Source organism: Spea bombifrons, chromosome 3, assembly GCF_027358695.1.
Source record: "Spea bombifrons isolate aSpeBom1 chromosome 3, aSpeBom1.2.pri, whole genome shotgun sequence".
NCBI classification, from domain to species: domain Eukaryota; kingdom Metazoa; phylum Chordata; class Amphibia; order Anura; family Pelobatidae; genus Spea; species Spea bombifrons.
Window position 1 is genome coordinate 33,312,359 of NC_071089.1, and position 18,098 is coordinate 33,330,456.

Sequence of the window (18,098 nt, forward strand, 5' to 3'; positions counted from 1 at the left end):
TTTCATGTGATTTGCTGGGGTCCGTCCTCATTTTCAGACATTTGTATGAATTAATGCAGTGGCAAATTCTGGTAAAAGTAGAAATCAAACTATTCCAAATACACAAGTCATTCAAAAGTTTGGGGTCACTCATTTTGTGAAAGAAAAGCAAGTACAGTGTAGACGTTGTGAATATTGTAAATGACTATTGTAGCTGGCTAATTTTTAATGTAATATCTATAAAGGCATACAGGGGCCCCTTTTCAGCAACTATCACTGCTGTGTTTCAATTGCATGTGGTGTTAGCTAATCCAAGTTTAAGTTTTCATTAGAAAACCCTTCTGCAATTATGTTAGCACAGCTTTTGTTTTCCACAAAAGCAGCTGAGTTACCCCAAGCTTTTGAACGGTAGTATAACATTATTTGTTCTAATACTTGTTATATATTATTATTTCACTTATATATTTGTTTCATTTTGAATGCTTCTATATGTAAAGTAAAAAATGCCATATAGCAAGTGGATTAATGAATGATCATTACTATATCCATTTATACAGTTGTTTAGTTTAAAATGGTTTCATTCTCCATCTCAATACAGAACAATTCTTACAGCTAATGTATTAATGTGCACAACAAACTACTGATCACCCCTTGGCCCATAAAGTAGCCGAATAATTGCTTGCCAAGTGAAGTTAGTGTTCAGGACCACTTACTCTGATGCATTTAATTTCCCTAGAGGGTTGTCAACATTTTTAGGTACAGCTGTTTCTACACCTTTGTCATTTACCCATTTTATTGTTTGTACAGGAAAAAATAATGTTCATCTGCACCACTTAACTTATATCATTTATCAGACATCATTTATATATTATTTTTCTTAGCAATTCTACACTCTGAATGCCCAATTTTAGATGATAGAATACTCTACATATAAATATCTACATATATATATATATATATATATATATAAATATCTAAATATATATATATATATATATATATACATATATATATATACATATATATATATACAAATATATATATATATATATATATATATATATATATATATATATATATATCCCATCCACCCATTGTACAGCGCTATGGAATTTGTTGGTGCTATATAAAACAATAAATATATATAAAACCAACATTTTAAGTACTAATTCAATCCTACTGGAAATTATTTTTGAGCAGACACAGATATTTTGCCTAAACGAAACGGGTCCAAAATTTGGGGGTTTGATTTTAACAAAGTGAGTGCTAAACAGACAGCATTCCATATTGAAAATTATGTTTGGGACATAGATCTAAGAAAAATGCATGTTTCAACCTGTTCTTTTGGAGAATCAAAATAAAATTTGTATCCGGTGTTATTCTTTTGCATTACTGTAACTGCAGGAAGAAAGCATACTTATTACAGTAAAGTTTTGGGGGGGGTTTTAACCTGATTTTCTAAAATCCATATAAACAGATAACTATCTAATTCTCAAAACAGCTAATTTGTTGAATAGTCATCTTGTATTGACTGTGTACATATATTGTATATTGCTACCTAACACATTCAATATTTCTATTATCAAACACCAAAAATAATACATAAAATGTATGAATGTTTTAGTTAGAGCATTAGTAGAGTAACATATTATTTCATGAATAAAACACCTTTTGAATATTTGAAAATGTTAAGCTAGAGAAATGTCATGATAAAAGTATTGTGGATTGTAGTGAATATTTATTTAGTGTGCTATATTTGTGGTTTTGTGGATGACTATACCCCAACAAATTACAGAATAGACCAAAAAAACCCAATCTACCGATAAAGCTCTGATGACAGTTATCCCTCTGGCTAAGGGACTGAGGATCGAGTCCACAAAAACAAAAGGTGTTTATCCTTTTATTGCAGAAAAAAAATTTAATTTTATAAATATATATATATATATGCACCTTTATATGATGTTGTCTTCTTTTAATTCATTTACAAGACAGCGGTTACAGGTGAAGGGCTTGAGGTGTCCTTGGTGTTTGATCCTGTGTATGATGATTTTCCAGCATGCTGACAAGCTGATCAAGCTAATGATCAGCTATCGGCAGGCAGGCAGGCACTTTTTTTTACATGAAAAGCAGCAACTCAAATGAGCTGCTTGCTAAGCAGGTTTCTCCCCACAGTTGCTGATCCCTTGCCATTCAATGATAAATGCAAAACGTAAAAGAAATTTCTTTATTGGTTGCAAGCTTTCAAAACTACCTGGATCCCTTCTTCAGGCATATTGAAACATTTATTAATATTTATATAATTATATAAAATGGCTGAAGAGTCACAAATAGTCTCAAAAAAAATCTATTACACTGATATAGTACTTTAGCCAATAAAGGTATAATATTTACCAAATATGCCCTTTTTCTTTTTATAGCTAACATGGTACACCTCTTGCTTATTTCAGTCATTTTATTTTCTGACAGAAATCTAAATCACTGCAAAAAAAAATAAAGAATCGTCATTTATAATGACCACATTCATTTTGTCATATGTCAACACTACAATCAAACTTGATATAATGTTTGCAAAGCTTAAGCTGCACAGACTGGATACATTTTACCAACTTTGTAGCTCAAATAAAATTGGATCAGCGTGAAACTGTGAGCGCCTTTTTTACATTCTAATTAAATGGAATGACATTAGCCAGTCAAGGGGGATTTGGCTTTCTGACATATCACCAGCATCATTGAACAGTTGGTTCTACTAAGCAAATCACACAGAAATGTCCATGCGTTTATATGAAGTGAAAAAGTATTAGCTGCATAGAGAGGACCCAGATTTAACTTAAATCATGAAAGCCATATGAGAGACTTGTTCAGCTGTATCCAAAAAATAACTCTTTATTTATCTTTTTTGAATACTCAAAGTTGGTAATCCTTTTAGGATTAAACTGGGACCGCAGCAATATTTAAAGTTGTCCCTTTGTACAGTGTTTGTTATCCATTAGTACTATTTACTAGCACTAGATCATTTGTATTAAAAAAATACAACCCAGACCTATTATAAGTGGTAACAGATCCACAGAATACATAAACAACCCAAAGTTTTAAAAATGCTGTGTTATGGAATTGTTGTTTTTGCTGATATGATGTGATGTCAGCTGCTTTTTTCATAAAGAAAGACCTAAACTGTACATGTTTTAACACACTTCAGTTTTGGTCAGAATATCTCAATGCCTACACAACCAGCATACAACACACAACACATGGAAGTGAAAAAAATGGGGAAATCATGGCTGAGCTTGTGCTGGAAGCAACAAACCTTGTTTGTACATTTTTTGGAGTGATATATACTGCCCCTAATTCTCTCATCCCCAAGAAGTCTTTGAGAAATATACAATATATCACCTTTTCTCCACTTTACAAATTTCAGTTTACGGTACATTACCTTCACAGGTGCTATACCCTACTATACCAGGAGTCTATCAGTTCATCATATTTCCAAGGGGCCCACTACAGCTACTCTGGACAGCTGTTATTGTCTACTGTGTAAGAGTGTTAGGTTTTGTTTGGAATCTCAGAAAATTGAAAAATTTTAAAACACTATATATTTTAGAGTAACAGATTGACTTTATATTGTTGACTTTTAATATAGTTAATTAAAAACCTATGGTTCTTATAAACTGTCCATATTTTCATGTGCTAGCGCTCAGAACAATATCAGTGTGATTGATTGCTGTTTCTCTAGAGCACTGGGTACCGCTCATTGGTGTTAGTAACTGCTCTTCCCGTCTTTTTCTTCCAGCTTCTATTTTTCCAGTTTTTCGACTGGCGCAAATTCGTCACATATTTCTCATAGTTGAGAACTCCCTGGGTTTCACTGTGCTGCTTCTCCAATACACCAGACCATGACATGCAGAAACTTCATTTAAGCACAGTTCTTTTTTTTCTACCGGGTTCTAATATGGGGTTCCTTAATCTTTGAATTAAAGGGACTTTCTAATGCCCCCCCCCCACACACACACACACACCAATAAAGAGTTGTTTACCTTTGAGTAAGTTGCAGCTCCAGAACTGCAGTGCACCATCCCTTCTCTCCAATTCTGCCCAATTGTTGCTGGCTGTTAATATAGTGCACATGCGCACTGGTAAGCAGGAAATGCATTTCCGGCAAACCATTGTGTTGGGGCAGGAAAGAGAATAAATGCATAGGGTGGGTTCTAATAAAGCCCACCAAGCACATGTTGCAAGGGATACTCAACTATAATATGCATTAAATTATTTTGGATGACTGTAGCGTTGTTGCAGTTATCCTTTGGCCCCTTACAGACCTTCACAAACATGAGCTCCCCTGCCACACTTTCTGTCTTGTTGCACAGACCCTCAGAATGTGCCTGCACAATATTAATAAAATATTTTAAAGATAATACATTTGCTTTTAGTTACATCCCCATGGAAATTAAAACAGACCATGCATCTGTTGCAAAATAAAGATTTTGAATTTAATAATGAATATTTTATTTTGTAACAACACAGTAATTACATTTGTTGAAACCATTAAGCATTCCGCTATTTCTTACAATTTACTGTAATATCTATTATTGTTTCAACAATGACTCTAAATTTCCAAGTTAGCATTATCTGAAATGTTCCGTCACTAATGTAGTGGTTTAATTGCTGTCTTGGGATCATTTAATATTCCATCTTATTGTATTATTTAAATAACTCTATACTGTAAACAAGAACGCAACCCCAAAGGACCCGAAAGTATAATCTCTTTGTGATTCCATCAGGACTTTTCCTTCCTTAGATATGTCAATCGAATGTGCTTTAACTTGAATCAGACAGACTCGTAAACAGTATTAATCCAATTCTTGCTACTGCATGATGTAGCTCATATTGTTTTATCATTTTGTGTGTTTGTTTAGTGTAGGATAATTGGGATGCTTTATAGAAAACATTTTTACATATTCTATAAAAATGCATATCTTAAACTTTCATCTCTAACAAATAAGCTGTGATTGCATTGCATGGAATGATTAAATATGCTATTATTTCTATATCCACACAGATACATTTCTACAACAACATTGCCATGAGCCATGGCTTATTAAAACTAGCAATGCTTGTAGATTTTAGTTTTTCAGTGTTATCAGTAAAGTAAGGGGTTATTTAAAGAGACACTCTGGTGTTCCTGAACAAATAATGCATATTAAAGTACTTTAGTTTATAAGTACTTCAATTTGCGTTAATTGAACCTACAGAATATGAACTAATGGAAGACTTTTAAGGGAAGGTGCAGCCCATTGCCTTTGATCAGTTATTTGAAGAAGCAGGGAAGCTCTTCGATTGAAATCAGTGGGAGAGTTTTCTGTGTGTAGAGGGGCTTATTAAATCTTCCAGTGTTTTGTGTTTGGGTGGGGGACGGGACTTGGAGCTGGCAGCTCCTGTTGGGACTTTATCCGCTTGGTGGTTTAGGGGTTAATTGGTGCAGGAGTCGTCTCTGCCGCTCTGCGGTGGCACCCACTCTTATTTTGTTGTTTTATTTATTTATTGTTATATTTTTTTTTTTGTGTTGAGTTTTGGGGATTGTTTATCTCTTGCTGCCTGGGTCCCTTACTTATTGTTTGTTTTTTCTTTTGGTTTGTGAGGGGGATGAGTTCCTGGAGCTAATTTGTTGGCTTGAACTTCTCTGACTGTTTGAAGCTCGTCCTCCTTTTCATTGCACCTGTACTTTGCTGGACCCATTGGTTTGAACTTCCCCTTCTCCCATTGACATTTCCCCCATTTTTCGTATTTCATTCTGGGGTTTGGGGTTTTTCCTTTTTTTTGGGGGGGTAGAACGTGACAACTGCCCCCTTCCTCCATGATCCGACATTTCTTGCCACTGTTTGGCTGCTTGAAGCTTTTAATGAATGGCAGGAAAGTGCTCCCATCAAAATCATTAGTGTATTTAGCATGATAGGGCATTTAGCTGGGGGTGGGGAAAAGGGGAAAATGCATTTGGGACGACTCATGTATCATATGTATTAAAGTGCATATGATGGCTGTAGTGTCCACTTAAATGCTAGCTGCCAATAGTCCAAGTTTAGTGAATGTAGCTTACTATTTTAATCCTAGAAATGTGCCTGACCAATAAAGGTCTATAGGAAAATGTACTTTGTTAGCATATTAAGGTCTAAATTAGTTTTGCCATCAACAGTAACTTGAACACAGTAAGGTAATATAAACATGCATTAGTTATGACTATGCCGAATCTAAGCCGAGATCAAAATTTTGGTCTTTAAAGCAGGTAAAAAAAAAAACAAGCAGACTAGACTGCCCGAATGCTTTTTATATGCCATCCAATTTTGTGTTTCTATGTCACCTCACTGTGGCATAAAGAATATAACCCAAATATTACTCAATGACTAGAATGATCACTGCCAGACGAGCAAATAAAGTTAATGGATAAAAGTGAAAAGATAAAATTCTTATTCATTCATTATTGTATACAGTATATTTAGTACTCAAAGAAAAACATTTTTCCATAGGACTTGCTCTATGTCAGATGTCCCTATCTTTCGACTAAGCACTGATCAGTATGTATCTTATGACATGTTTTTTAAATTTACTATTTTGGATCCTTACTTCATATACCACCAAAATATGCCTTAAAGCTACTTAATCTAAAAAGATACCATACAAAAATGTCTAAAGCTACACTGCATTATTAAAGCACCAAGCTGGTCTGATTGATGCAAACAACTATAGATAAGCACTCTTCAACATAACAGCTAAAATACATTTGACCTTCAGAAACACCAGAGCAGAAGAATACAAATTACAGCAAAGTAGTGTAAAGTAATTAGATCTTCTCTTAACAGCAGATAATCACCGACTTCTGCTATATAGTAATTGTTTTAAAAAATATTAAGCTATTAATAGCATAATGAGCAGTCCTGGCCCCATGTTCTAAATATTTTTAGAACATGGTAAAAGATTGGTAAAATCTGCTCTGACGGACGATAAATCATAGTCACATTGAGGCTGCACAAAAAAAGGTAGTTGGGGGACACTGTTGGTTATTGGTCGGTTGCACTAGATTTATTAAGTACATAAATGAGATGCCAGCAGTAGCAGGCATATCCCCAGCATGCTAATAGCATTTTGATACTTAGATAAGACTACAGAGTGCAAACTGTAGGGCTTGCATTGGAAGATATGTTGATTATAAGCATCATCTGTATCACAAACACATTCAAACAGGTATGCTTTTTTTTCTTCCTTGTGACTGGTATGTATTTGGCCAACAAGTGGTTAGGGTAAACCCAAATCACCCTGGAGCTCATTAGTTTTATGTTTGGTTTTCTTATATTAGTTGGTTTTGCAAAAGAAGTAAGTGGGGGTAACTATCAGATGCTGAAAGACATAACACAAATAAATACAAAGTCCCAATTAATATCATCTTGTACTGATGTATTGATTAAATATCTTGTACAGATTCTTGTGATTTCTCTTTTATTCTTACAATAAAAAATGTTTTAAAAAATAACCACTTGTTTAAATAAAATATAGATACTAAATGAATACCCTCTAGCTACTATTCCAAAGAAACACATATATTTTATTCTAGATGCTTATTACATTTTGTTTATATTTTTACTTCTTGTACATATTTATGTTAACAAGATGTTAGATTTAGAATAAACAGAAATATACAGATTAATATCTAAATTATGAAATGTAACAGATTGCTTTATAGTAAGCCGACATGTATTTTTGCTCACTTGCATTTGCACTACATAACTCATCATCTCAAATATAAATAAAAATAAATGTGCTTATGAAAAATATGTTCAATAAGGGTGGTTTGAAACAATTGATTTGCATTTGGTTTTAATATTGATCACAGATCTAAATTATACAATATTTTAGAGGAGGCAATAGAATTTGAAATGTGAAAGCCTCCATTAAAATCTATTACTTTACTATTCATGAGCTGGGAACAAAACTCACATACAGATTTGCTTTTATGTGCTTATTCAACACTTCTGTCCCAAATCTTGTCTACAAAGGATTTTTTTAACTCAATTTGAGTTATTTTAAAGGAGCCTGTGGCAGGTACTCATCAAACATTGATACATGTTATATATTACACATTGCGTTTTCAAATCCAAGATTTAACGTCTTAAAAAAATATTATAATGTATTTTAATGTTTAAGGAAAATGTTAATATAAAGAAATTAAAACCATCCATAAGAACATATCTATGCCTAGAGAAAAAATTTAAATGATCCTAAATCATGAGTTGATTTTTTTTTCCACCTCAGTGTTTTTTTTCCTAAGGGAAAAATCAAGGAGAATGATTTAATGACTTCTGAAATAGTATTTCATTACAAATATTAAAATAAACCAAACAAATCATGATACAATATAAATGTATGTGGATTTTGGTACCAAAATAGTATAGTCTAATTTTAATATGTAATTAATTTTCCAATAATCTTTGCAAGGAATATATCAGGGGTATACCTAGGGTATTTGGCACCCGGGGAATCTTGTATGTGGCACCCCCCCACTTTAAAATGCAAACAAATGAATGTTGGCAAGGATAATTATTTCACCAATTTGTAAACTGTATGTCAGTTCAAAACTATATCACTATATACTGAGCCAGAAATTGATGGTGGTACAGCATTTCTTCCATCACTATAGACTGAGCCAGACATTGACATGGTAGGTCTCTGCCCCTAAAACAACCTGCCTGTCACAGAACCGGGTCCATACAGATGACTGCATTGACCCAGCGCGCCCAAAGATTGTGTGCAGGAGTCACAGTGCAGTTGGACGGGGCCTGGTACAGGGCGACTGCACTCACCCGGGTGTTGAGCACCTAGGTTGTGCAGCCACATACCAGCGCCCTGACATAGCAGCAGATGCAGTCTAAAATGAAAAAAAGTGATATCCTGCAGGCACCCTGGAGCAGGCATGAAACATATCACTAGAATCACGTGCAGGATGCTGCAGGCTGGGAGTACGGAAGCTAAGCAAAGAATATAGCAGAAACATAACAAGCAAGGGGGACAGAGCGAGCAAAGGACAGGGAGAGCAAGGGGGACATAGCAAGGAACAGAGAGACCAAGCAAGAAACATAACCACACAAGACATACATAATACAGGGCACAACAGGGAACAAGACAGGACACCCCTCTGCCGGGCCTACAAGACAGGACACCCCTCTGCCGGGGATACAAGACAGGAGACCCCGCTGCCGGGGATACAAGACAGGAGACCCCGCTGCCGGGGATACAAGACAGGAGACCCCGCTGCCGGGGATACAAGACAGGAGACCCCGCTGCCCGGGATACAAGACAGGAGACCCCGCTGCCGGGGATACAAGACAGGATACCCCTCTATCGGGGTTACAAGACAGGACACCCCTCTACCGGGGTTACAAGACAGGACACCCCTCTACCAGGGTTACAAGACAGGACACCTTTCTACTGAGGATACAAGACAGGACACCCCTCTACCGGGGATACACGACGGGACAGGGCAGGACACCCCACAGATTACATCACAGACACACATAAATACAGAAACTAGCCTAGAACTATTTGATAACTATTGGAGATTCCATCACATCTTATGGCCATAGTATGCTTAGCCCACCACTACGCCAAAGTACTCCAATGACGGTGGGTCCTAACGCTAAATTCTAAACAAACCAAACATGAAATCCAAACACATAGCACTGAGACATCCCTTTAGACTGCTGACTGAAACTGGTTGGGGCACACCTTATAAGGAAACAGAGCTGAAGCAAAGAGAAAGACTGGAATAAAGGAATCAGAGGTTCAGGACAGAACATACAGAAATGTAGAAATGGACCACAGCAAGACAGGGAAACAAAAGACATGCAGCTCCGCAGCCTGGGTAGAGCGTGACACTGCCTGTGCCACCGCTACTCCTGGAACAACCTGCCTGTGCCTCCTCACCGCTACTCCTAAACAGCCTGCTCGTGCCACTTCTGCCCCTAAACAGCCTGCATGTGCTTTTTTTCTCCAATAGGAAAAAAACATCCAGATCCATTCCCTAGAACACAGCTGCAAGAAGCTTTTTCTGTTAGGACTGTTAAAGTTATATGAAATTATTGCCTATTAGTGGTTAGTTGGTTATTAAATACTAGATGTAATATATTTCAATACATTGAAGTCATTGTTTTCAGTGTGACTTTATCAGTCTCTCACATCGTTTTGAAGTAATTTTGGCCCATTCTTCTTTACAATGTTGCTTCAGTTCATTGAGGTTTGGACTTTGGCTGGACCACTGCAACAACTTGATTTATTTCTTTTTCAGCTATTCTATTGTAGATTTGCTGGAATGCTTGGGGTCATTATCATGTTAAAAGACCCAATTTCGGCCAAGCTTTAGCTGTCGGACAGATGGTCTTACATTTGACACTAGAATACTTTGGTATACAGAGGATTTCATGATCGACTCATTGACCGCAAGGTACCCAGGTCCTGTGGCTGCAGTACAAGCCAAATCATCACCTCTCAAGCACCGTGGTTGACAGTTGGTATGGTGTATTTGTGCTGACATGCAGTGTTTGGTTTATGCCAAATGGTCTTGTCCACTCCAAAAGTCTTGTGGTTTGCTCAGATGCAAATCTAAGCCATGCTGCCATGTTCTTTTTAGAGAGATGAGGCTTCCTCATGACAACCCTTCATAACAAATCAAAGTCTTTTTCTACTTTTTTTGTACTGTCATGAACTTAAACATTTACTATGCTAACTGAGGCCTGTAGAGTCGTGTGAAAAAAGACTGTATATTTATATATATATATATATATATATATATATATATATATATATATATATATATATATAACTCACTCTCTCACACTCTTATTCTCGTTCACTCTCTCTCTCATGCTCTCTAAATGTTTCCCTACCTTCTTTGCTGACCACTTTGGCTTCAGCCAACCACTTCCATTTCTGAGGAAGATAAAATATAAAAACAGAGAAGATGAAAGAGAAGATATAAGACAAAGAACAAGAAGATGCAAAAGTGGAAGTGGTCATCAGAAGCAAAGGTGGTCGTCAGAAAAGAAAGTGGTCGGCAGAGAAAGTAGGGAAATATTTAGAGAGGGTGGGAGAGAACCAGAGTTGGTGTGAGAGTGCATGAGAGTAAGAGAGAGTAAGAGTGAATTAAAAACGCCACCCAATTCTCATCCAAACCGAATGGGCAACCTAAAAATGAATGGGCCAAAAAGTGAACCTAAAAATGTGTCCGAATCGTGTTTGGCCTGTTTGCACATATCTAACATATGCCACTAGAGTCCTCTTCCACTCCTCCATGACAACATCACAAGCTGGTGGATGTTAGAGACCTTGCGCTCCCCCACCTTCCGTTTGAGTATGCCCCACAGATGCTCAGTAGGATTTAGGTCTTGGAGGTGTGCTTGGGGTCGTTATCATGTTGGAATACTGCCCTGAGGCCCAGTCTCCGAAGGGAGGGATCATGCTCTGCTTCAGTGTGTCACAGTACATGTTGGCATTCATGGTTCCCTCAATAAACTGTAGCTCCCCAGTGCCGGCAGCACTGATGCAGGCCGAGACCACGACACTCCCACCACCATGCTTGACTGTAGGCAAGACACACTTGTCTTTGTACTCCTCACCTGGTTGCCACCCCACACGCTTGACACCATCTGAATCAAATAAGTTTAAAGACAGTGTATGTGTGTTTATAGGCAGGTGTATGTAAAGGCAGTATATGTGAATATTGTATGTTTTTATGGGCAGGTGTGTGTAAAGTCAGTGTGTGTGTGGACAGTCATGTGTAAGGGCAGTGTATGTGTATATGTGTATTTATGGGCAGGTGTGTGTAAAGCCAGTGTATGTGTTTATGGGCAGGTGTGTGTAAAGGAAGTGTGTATGGGCAAGCGTGTGTAAGGGCAGTGTATGTGTATATGCATATTAATGGGCAGGTGTGTGTAAGGGCAGTGTATGTGTATATGTGTGTTAATGGGCAGGTGTGTGTAAAGGCAGCGTGTATGGGCAGGTGTGTGTAAGGGCAGTGTATGTGTATATGTGTGTCTGTGGGCAGGTATGTGTAAAGGCAGTGTGTATGGGCAGTCGTGTGTAAGGGCAGTGTATGTGTATATGCGTGTTTATGGGCAGATGTGTGTAAAGGCAGGGTGGAAGGGCAGTGTATGTGTATATGTGTGTTTAAGGGAAGGTATATTTAAACGTAGTGAAGGGCAGTCGTGTTTAAGGGCAGTGTATGTGTATATGCATGTTTATGGACAGTCGTGTGTAAGGGCAGTGCATGTGTATATGTGTGTTTATGTGCAGGTATGTGTAAGGAAGTGTGTATGGGCTGTGTATGTGTATATGCGTGTTTATAGGCAGGTGTGTGTAAGGGCAGTGTATATGTGTGTTAATCTGCAGGTGTGTGTAAAGGTAGTGTGTATGGGCAGTCATGTGTAAAGGCAGTGTATGCGTATATGCGTGTTTATGGGTAGTTGTGTGTAAGGGCAGTGTATGTGTATATGTGTGTTTATGGGCAGGTGTGTGTAAAGGCAGTGTGTAAGGGCAGTGTAAATAAATTAGCCTCTGTAAAAATAATTGCTGTGGGGCACTATTTCCCATTCTTGCCTCGGGCGAAAAAGGAGCTAGCTACGGCTTTGCACTCTAACTAATCGCAAATAAAGCACTTAGGATGGATGGCTTATCTCTGAACACATTATTTAAATGGGAACCACCACCATACCTATAAATATCCTTTTGTTATTGATCTTTGGTTGAAATATGTATGTTTCACACAAATGCTCACCTACCCACGAGTTTCTGCTATTTTAGACTCTGGTTTTTGCCATCACGTAAATACTGATGCTGCAGTTCCTTACAGAACTATGATCCTCTTTATATCACAAGTACCGTTAAAATGAACTTAAGGCACTTGAGGACATTTTTCAGGATGTTTTTTTTTATCCTTGCATTTTATTGCATTGTATTGCATTACACTTCCTTTCAAAGTCAACACATTTTCTATTTTTCATGTAGATCATTCTGCTTAGACATAATCGTACGTATATCCATTGTTCTATTGCACTAAAAAGTGTTATGTTACATTATATCGATAACTATGCATAAATTGACTGATCAAGTCAACTGCAGTCATTGATATTAATCCAGCACTTTAGACTCAAATGTTCCTATACATGAATTTATTTTCTAAAAGCTAGCTGGAAGCTAAATCGCGTATTAGAAGTTCTAATGGCTTCAGTTCTCATGGTAATGGTCTCGGAAGAAGTGCGGTTAATGACTGCAAATTTTTTGGAGTATGTGATTTTCACATGCCCATTTTAGCAATGACAGGTGTACTTTTTGGTTGCTGTATTCACTTCTATTCCCACCATAAAATTGCTGTCATACAGCAATTCAACTGATCTATATGGAAGCCCAGAGACATTACTAGCCTACACAGGTGAGATCTAAGATTAAAATAGCTGCTGGTGGGTAGAATACATAATGTGATATATTCACTAACATGGGAGCTTGCACGTTGGTTTAGGATTACCTTAGTATACATTATGTAGGACCGACCCCTGCAAGTAGGCTTATGCTGCCCCTAGACATACATAAAAAGACAGTCCTGTGGGGGGTATTTGAAGGTCATCTTTAAGATTTTACTCTGAATTAAACAAGGTCGCTCACTGCCATATTATAGGAGAAGCTTACTGGAGTTGGCCCTTTATAATTCACAGTATATTGGAAGGGTATGAAAGGTCAGCTAACCAGCAAATTCCCTGGTTGGCGAATACACCACAAACATGTATTGCTGACCTCCAGTGTGTTTAAAGCTATGTATATATAACAAGCAAGTGTAAACAATGAATCCCATGTAAAAATGGGAAAAGAGTCAAGATACATTGGAAACAATGTTCTGTGTTAATAAAGATTTTTGCTTCCTGGAAATGTAAGAAAAATCTGTAGGTCTGTAAATGCATACAGTAGTTAAGTCTGAGATACCATTTTGTAGTAGAGTCGTTATAGAGTAAGTTATAGAGTCACATAAGATTTTAGGACCTCAGAGATCTATTTTCAAATTTAAAAAGAAGACTCTACAAAAAAGCATCAAAAATATCCAAAGACGCAGGGACCACTTCAGCAATGTTTATATTTCCATGTGTTAACAAACAGCAATATTTATAATTGTAAACATATACTAATCTCCCACCATTCATTTTCTCTCATAGGTACACCAAAATGAAGACCGCCACAAACATCTACATTTTTAATCTTGCCCTGGCAGATGCCCTTGCAACAAGCACTCTACCATTTCAGAGTGTTAATTATCTTATGGGAACATGGCCATTTGGTAATATTGTATGTAAAATTGTAATATCCATAGACTATTATAACATGTTTACAAGCATATTCACCCTTACCACAATGAGTGTAGACCGGTATATAGCTGTTTGCCATCCTGTTAAAGCGCTTGACTTCAGAACACCGAGAAATGCCAAGATTGTTAATGTTTGCAACTGGATTCTTTCATCTGCTATTGGTTTGCCAGTGATGTTCATGGCAACTACGAAAACTGAAAGAGGTGAGTGCCGAATCCAATAAACGTAATCCTAATTTAATATTTTTATTTATATAACAATTACAATGGAATGTTTATTTCATTACTTGTTCAATAATATCATACTACCCACCCCGGGCTAAATAGGCCTGCAGGAGGGCTGGATCTTCTTGGTCTTTCCCCTGAAAACCAGAAGTAAAACAGGCCTTTTAGGGGATCCACTCCCACCATGGTATTTTTGGTGGTTTTAAAAACAGTATCCCGCTATAGTGATTTAAAATTATAATACAAAAAAACCATGTGCACTGTGCAAAAAATGGTGCAAATATGAAAAAACAATAAACAAATAGTGCTTAATTCGAAGACCCAACCTTTTAGGCTGGTGAGATAAAAAATTGTGTACCACCCACCTAACCTAAAAGAACGAGACAGTTACAACATACAAAATTACTGAAAAGAGTCCAGAGGTGCCTGAATGAGAGCTGCCATTTTGCTGCTTTATTTGCTACTCTTGTTTTCAGGTGCCCATGGAAAAAAACAGTACAGATTATCCATGTGGATGGAAGGTAAAATTATTGTGCTGTAATTCTAAAACAACGCACACAGAACACAGGAAGTGTATTAACTTTTTCAAGACAAGATTATCATTACAATCAACTCTCCTCTGATGGAACATAAGAAATTAAGAGACATTTTGGATGTCTTTTGGTAGAAGCAGATGTGATGTCAAAGCTAGAAAAAAGAATATTAAATTAAACAAAATATACTTGCTGGATTTAGTAATGGTGTTCGTTTCAATGTGATAAATAATTTTTGAAAATGTACAATTGTTGATAATTATTTTTTTGCAAGGCAGGTATTGTGCATTGCAACCCTGAGTTTTACATCTGAAGAGAATATATTTCTGCAACAAATGTTAAGCTTAAAGATTTTAGTAGTAATAATAATAATTTTAAAAATGATGAGATAATAGTGAAACTAAGATAGTATTCTCCATTTGATAATTATGCCAGTTTTATTGATTGCTGTAATTTTTAAAAATAATCTTTTTAACAGTAAATTAGCTTGACAGTAATATGCTTTTCACTTTTATTAGTGACCCTAAATGCCTAGCATTACTCGGTATACAATAAATGTACTTTAAATGAACACCATGGGACCAGGATTGGCTTTTATTAAACTATTACCTTATAATGGTTTGCAGGATAATAAAAAATATCAGGAAAGACTTGGGGATCCTAAAATGTACAGCAAAGTACAAGGGGGACATATATTCCAAACAAAAATGTTAGAACAAGAAGTTATATTCTAAAACTAGAGGGTTGGAGGTTTAGATACACTGTAAGGAAGATTAGCAGGTAGATTATAGATATGTAGAACAGCTTTCCATTAGAAGTGGTGGGGCTAAAACAATGATGGAATTTAAACATGTATGGTATAGGCACATCGCTAAAAAAAGAATTTGGCCCCCCAGGTGGTTGTGGCAATATTGCTAACTCCTCCCCTTAACAAACATAACCCCATTTTCTACTCCACCTCTTTTGGCCCCCGACTTTACCATGTAACATGTCACTCACTTCCCACAGTGCCAGCTTTGCCCCCAAATAGCTTGACAGTGCCATTTCAGGCCCAAACAGGTCATCCGAGATACCTTTGCCCCCCAAACATCATTACATTAAATGTGTCAGTTCTGACTTTACAGAAGCAGCTGAGCGAGAGGGGTAAAACATTTTTGTGCCCCCAATATATCTATACAGAGGTTATTTTGAGGAAAGTAGAGAGATAAAAAACAAGGAAATTAAAAATAGTAAAGCAAATTTCCCCAAACTCAGGGATTTATCCACATTTTGACACTGATGGGCCAAATGATTCTTATCTGCCATCAACTTCTGTTTCTATATCTTAATAATATTGTGGCAGCCACAAATTACATTTTACAATATAGACAGACCAGTTTTGTAGTAATTTCATTATGGAACAAAAACATTTTCAGCCTTAAACATAGAGCTTATAAATACAAATGATTGTCTGGGTGGTATTATCTGGTACTCATAAATGTACAAGGGAGGATCGTTGTTGCAAAACAAATGTATAACTGTCTTTTAAATTAATTCTAGGATCTACCGACTGCGCTCTGCTATTTCCACATCCTTCATGGTACTGGGACAATCTCCTGAAAATATGTGTTTTCATATTTGCATTTATAATGCCAGTGCTGATCATAACAGTATGCTACGGGATGATGATTCTACGACTCAAAAGTGTTCGTATGCTGTCTGGATCCAAGGAAAAGGACAGAAACCTAAGAAGAATCACACGGATGGTTCTTGTTGTTGTTGCAGTGTTTATTGTCTGTTGGACTCCTATTCACATTTACGTTATCATCAAAGCTTTGATCAATGTCCCTCCTTCTCTCTTTCAGACAGTGACCTGGCATGTATGTATTGCTTTAGGTTACACCAATAGCTGTCTTAATCCAGTCCTCTATGCCTTTCTTGATGAAAACTTCAAGAGATGCTTCAGAGAATTTTGCATCCCTACTTCTTCAAATATCGAGCAACAGAACTCTACCCGTATGCGTCACAACACACGTGACCATGTGTCCACTGCCAATACTGTGGATAGGACTAACCATCAGGTATGACTAGCAGTGGAAATGTCATGTCTGGATTCAGGGGTTCCTGCAAGAGATGACATGACATCAGAAGTTACTCAAATAACCACAGGGCTATAATTCTCTGTTGGAATTTGGAACACGGAAAATGGTTCTGTTTGTGCATAGCAAAAAGTATGCTACAGCACAAACTGGAGAGGAAAATATTGGTGTTCAGGGTTGACAGGTTATTAAAGATAGCAATTTGCGTTGGCTTTTACTCATATAATAAGAGTTTGTACAATTGTAAATAATCACTAATTTGAAGAGCCATATGGCAATGTGTACATAATGTGTACATAATGTTATCCTGGTTGAACCTGAAACAACATTGTTTTAAGAAAAAGAAGTGAAAATGTTAAAGCTGTAAAAGTATTCTGAAGGAATTATGAGAAATAAGGTTATATATTATTAACTGAACAAGGTATCTTAGTTGTACTTACTCTCTATTGGAGACCAGAGGTGGACTGTAAATAAGATTACAATTATTTCTATAACCTGTTATTTCTGCCCTAAACTGTATATAGGTTCATAATTGCCTTTCTCTTTCATAATAAACCTACAGGAAATATTGAGAAGTGATAAAAAGCCAGTAGAAGGCAATAACAGATATTATGTATCCAATAAAGTTTTCTCTAGAATTCGAGTTAATGTATGATTGTTCACAACCTAGAAAAACAAAGCCATATTTTTCAAAGAAAACAATACGTTCAAGGATTTTAATCATTTTCCCAGAGTCAGGAAAACACAAAAATGGGGATTTATTATAGGTCAATTGTTTCTGTCAAGTATAGCAAATGGTAAATCCCTGACAAAAATTATATATTCTCAAGAGATATTTTTCCAAGGATTTGTAGTGTAAACTAGTCTAAACGAAGACAGTAGTAATCAACTAGAAGTTGC

General features: G+C 36.6%; 1 protein-coding gene across 1 annotated transcript in view; it reads left to right on the forward strand.

Moving 5' to 3' along the window:
• OPRM1 (opioid receptor mu 1) overlaps positions 1 to 17,779 on the forward strand; it is a 34,330-nt gene extending 16,551 nt beyond the window's left edge. Inside the window, exons 2-3 of the mRNA XM_053460014.1 lie at positions 14,214 to 14,566; positions 16,660 to 17,779. Of these exons, the coding sequence (XP_053315989.1) occupies positions 14,214 to 14,566; positions 16,660 to 17,186 (880 nt within the window). The 3' untranslated portion in view covers positions 17,187 to 17,779. The remainder of the gene's footprint in view (positions 1 to 14,213; positions 14,567 to 16,659) is intronic.
• Positions 17,780 to 18,098: the final 319 nt, after the last annotated feature.